The sequence below is a fragment of the Dendropsophus ebraccatus genome, chromosome 14 (genome assembly GCF_027789765.1).
Source record: "Dendropsophus ebraccatus isolate aDenEbr1 chromosome 14, aDenEbr1.pat, whole genome shotgun sequence".
NCBI lineage: Eukaryota > Metazoa > Chordata > Amphibia > Anura > Hylidae > Dendropsophus > Dendropsophus ebraccatus.
In genome coordinates, this window is record NC_091467.1 from 2,237,881 (window position 1) to 2,242,545 (window position 4,665).

Here is a 4,665-nt window from a genome sequence, read left to right on the forward strand (position 1 = left end):
CCTGCAGTATATCTCTATGGGTTAGTGACAGGTTGAGCTCTGCTACATCGTACACACCCTGCAGTATATCTCTGTGTAGTGACAGGTTGAGCTCTGCTACATCGTACACACCCTGCAGTATATCTCTGTGTAGTGACAGGTTGAGCTCTGCTACATCGTACACACCCTGCAGTATATCTCTATGGGTTAGTGACAGGTTGAGCTCTGCTACATCGTACACACACCCTGCAGTATATCTCTATGGGTTAGTGACAGGTTGAGCTCTGCTACATCGTACACACACCCTGCAGTATATCTCTATGGGTTAGTGACAGGTTGAGCTCTGCTACATCGTACACACACCCTGCAGTATATCTCTATGGGTTAGTGACAGGTTGAGCTCTGCTACATCGTACACACCCTGCAGTATATCTCTATGGGTTAGTGACAGGTTGAACTCTACTACATCGTACACACACCCTGCAGTATATCTCTATGGGTTAGTGACAGGTTGAGCTCTGCTACATCGTACACACACCCTGCAGTATATCTCTATGGGTTAGTGACAGGTTGAGCTCTGCTACATCGTACACACACCCTGCAGTATATCTCTATGGGTTAGTGACAGGTTGAGCTCTGCTACATCGTACACACACCCTGCAGTATATCTCTACGGGTTAGTGACAGGTTGAGCTCTGCTACATCGTACACACCCTGCAGTATATCTCTATGGGTTAGTGACAGGTTGAGCTCTGCTACATCGTACACACCCTGCAGTATATCTCTGTGTAGTGACAGGTTGAGCTCTGCTACATCGTACACACCCTGCAGTATATCTCTATGGACAGGTTGAGCTCTGCTACATCGTACACACACCCTGCAGTATATCTCTATGGGTTAGTGACAGGTTGAGCTCTGCTACATCGTACACACACCCTGCAGTATATCTTTATGGGTTAGTGACAGGTTGAGCTCTGCTACATCGTACACACACCCTGCAGTATATCTCTATGGGTTAGTGACAGGTTGAGCTCTGCTACATCGTACACACACCCTGCAGTATATCTCTGTGTAGTGACAGGTTGAGCTCTGCTACATCGTACATACACCCTGCAGTATATCTCTATGGGTTAGTGACAGGTTGAGCTCTGCTACATCGTACACACCCTGCAGTATATCTCTATGGGTTAGTGACAGGTTGAGCTCTGCTACATCGTACACACACCCTGCAGTATATCTCTATGGGTTAGTGACAGGTTGAGCTCTGCTACATCGTACACACCCTGCAGTATATCTCTATGGGTTAGTGACAGGTTGAACTCTACTACATCGTACACACACCCTGCAGTATATCTCTATGGGTTAGTGACAGGTTGAGCTCTGCTACATCGTACACACACCCTGCAGTATATCTCTATGTGTTAGTGACAGGTTGAGCTCTGCTACATCGTACACACACCCTGCAGTATATCTCTATGGGTTAGTGACAGGTTGAGCTCTGCTACATCGTACACACCCTGCAGTATATCTCTATGGGTTAGTGACAGGTTGAGCTCTGCTACATCGTACACACACCCTGCAGTATATCTCTGTATAGTGACAGGTTGAGCTCTGCTACATCGTACACACACCCTGCAGTATATCTCTACGGGTTAGTGACAGGTTGAGCTCTGCTACATCGTACACACCCTGCAGTATATCTCTATGGGTTAGTGACAGGTTGAGCTCTGCTACATCGTACACACACCCTGCAGTATATCTCTGTATAGTGACAGGTTGAGCTCTGCTACATCGTACACACCCTGCAGTATATCTCTGTGTAGTGACAGGTTGAGCTCTGCTACATCGTACACACCCTGCAGTATATCTCTATGGGTTAGTGACAGGTTGAGCTCTACTACATCGTACACACCCTGCAGTATATCTCTATGGGTTAGTGACAGGTTGAGCTCTGCTACATCGTACACACCCTGCAGTATATCTCTATGGGTTAGTGACAGGTTGAGCTCTGCTACATCGTACACACCCTGCAGTATATCTCTGTGTAGTGACAGGTTGAGCTCTGCTACATCGTACATACACCCTGCAGTATATCTCTGTGTAGTGACAGGTTGAGCTCTGCTACATCGTACACACACCCTGCAGTATATCTCTGTGTAGTGACAGGTTGAGCTCTGCTACATCGTACACACCCTGCAGTATATCTCTGTGTAGTGACAGGTTGAGCTCTGCTACATCGTACATACACCCTGCAGTATATCTCTGTGTAGTGACAGGTTGAGCTCTGCTACATCGTACACACACCCTGCAGTATATCTCTATGGGTTAGTGACAGGTTGAGCTCTGCTACATCGTACACACCCTGCAGTATATCTCTATGGGTTAGTGACAGGTTGAGCTCTGCTACATCGTACACACATGTCACATTAACAAACAATGAAGCAAAGGAAACAAAGTGAACTTTCCAGGGCTGTGGGGGCGTGGCCTGTGGGTGTCAGCCAATCAGGAGAGAGCGGCTGGAGAACGCCTTGATACTGGCTCTTGGATCCCTGGGACTGCTGGAGCCCATTGGCCAGGAGCTGTATACAGGCTGGATATATATATACACAGCAACGATGAAGCCTCCTCCATCCCAGCACCCGACACTATGGCTGCAACAGTCAGAATGTGGAGGAGGATGATGATGAAGGCCAGGGGCATCAGTGTCCATCACAGCACTGTGACCTGTGATCTCAGGAGCCCCCCCTCCTGCCCGCACCCCCTGGCTGCACTGCCCGGACCCACCAACTGGCCGATCCTGGGGAGCCTGCTGGACGTGCTGAGGAAGGGAGGACTGAAGCGGCAGCACCAGGCGCTGGTAACTATCCATATGTGACATCACATCGCCTATATATACAGTGTGACTTCACATATATATACAGTGTGACATCGCCTATATATATACATATATATATATATATACACAGCGTGACATCACATATATATATATACAGTGTGACATCACATATATATACAGTGTGACATCGCCTATATATATACAGTGTGACATCGCCTATATATATACATATATATATATATATATATATATATATATATATATATATATATATATACACACACAGCGTGACATCACATATATATATACAGTGTGGCATCACATATATATATACAGTGTGACATCACATATATATACAGTGTGACATCACATATATATATATACAGTGTGACATCACTTATATATACAGTGTGACATCGCCTATATATACAGTGTGACATCTCCTATATATATACAGTGTGACATCGCCTATATATATACATATATATATATATATATATATATATATATATATACACACACAGCGTGACATCACATATATATATATACAGTGTGGCATCACATATATATACAGTGTGACATCACATATATATATATACAGTGTGACATCACTTATATATACAGTGTGACATCGCCTATATATACAGTGTGACATCTCCTATATATATACAGTGTGACATCGCCTATATATATACATATATATATATATATATATATATATATATATATATATATATATACACACACAGCGTGACATCACATATATATATATACAGTGTGACATCACATATATATACAGTGTGACATCACATATATATATATACAGTGTGACATCACTTATATATACAGTGTGACATCGCCTATATATACAGTGTGACATCTCCTATATATATACAGTGTGACATCGCCTATATATATACATATATATATATATATATATATATATATATATATATACACACACAGCGTGACATCACATATATATATATATACAGTGTGGCATCACATATATACAGTGTGACATCACCTGTATATACAGCGTCACATCATATGTATATACAGTGTGACATCACATATATATACAGTGTAACATCACATATATATACAGTGTGACATCACATATATATACAGTGTGACATCATATATATACAGTGTGACATCACATATATATATATACAGTGTGACATCACTTATATATACAGTGTGACATCGCCTATATATACAGTGTGACATCACCTATATATATATATACACAGTGTGACATCACACATATATATACAGTGTGACATCACATATATATATATACAGTGTGACATCACTTATATATACAGTGTGACATCGCCTATATATACAGTGTGACATCACATATATATATATATATATATATATATATACACAGCGTGACATCACATATATATATACAGTGTGACATCACATATATATACAGTGTGACATCGCCTATATATACATATATATATACACAGCGTGACATCACATATATATATACAGTGTGACATCACATATATATACAGTGTGACATCGCCTATATATATACATATATATATATATAAATATATACACAGCGTGACATCGCCTATATATACGGTGTGACATCAGATATATATACAGCCTGACATCACACATATATATATATATATATATATATATATATATATACACAGTGTTACATCACGTATATATATATACAGTGTGGCATCACATATATACAGTGTGACATCACATATATATACAGTGTGACATCGCCTATATATATACATATATATATATATATATATATATATACACACAGTGTGACATCACATATATATATACAGTGTGACATCGCCTAT

The 4,665-nt window shown here is 40.8% G+C and overlaps 1 protein-coding gene across 1 annotated transcript in view; it reads left to right on the top strand.

Moving 5' to 3' along the window:
• The first annotated feature begins 2,545 nt into the window (after nucleotides 1-2,545).
• The window catches only part of CYP24A1 (cytochrome P450 family 24 subfamily A member 1), a 33,178-nt gene continuing 31,058 nt past the window's right edge, over nucleotides 2,546-4,665 (top strand). The window contains exon 1 of the mRNA XM_069951736.1: nucleotides 2,546-2,836. Coding sequence (XP_069807837.1) covers nucleotides 2,627-2,836 — 210 coding nt within the window. The 5' untranslated portion in view covers nucleotides 2,546-2,626. The remainder of the gene's footprint in view (nucleotides 2,837-4,665) is intronic.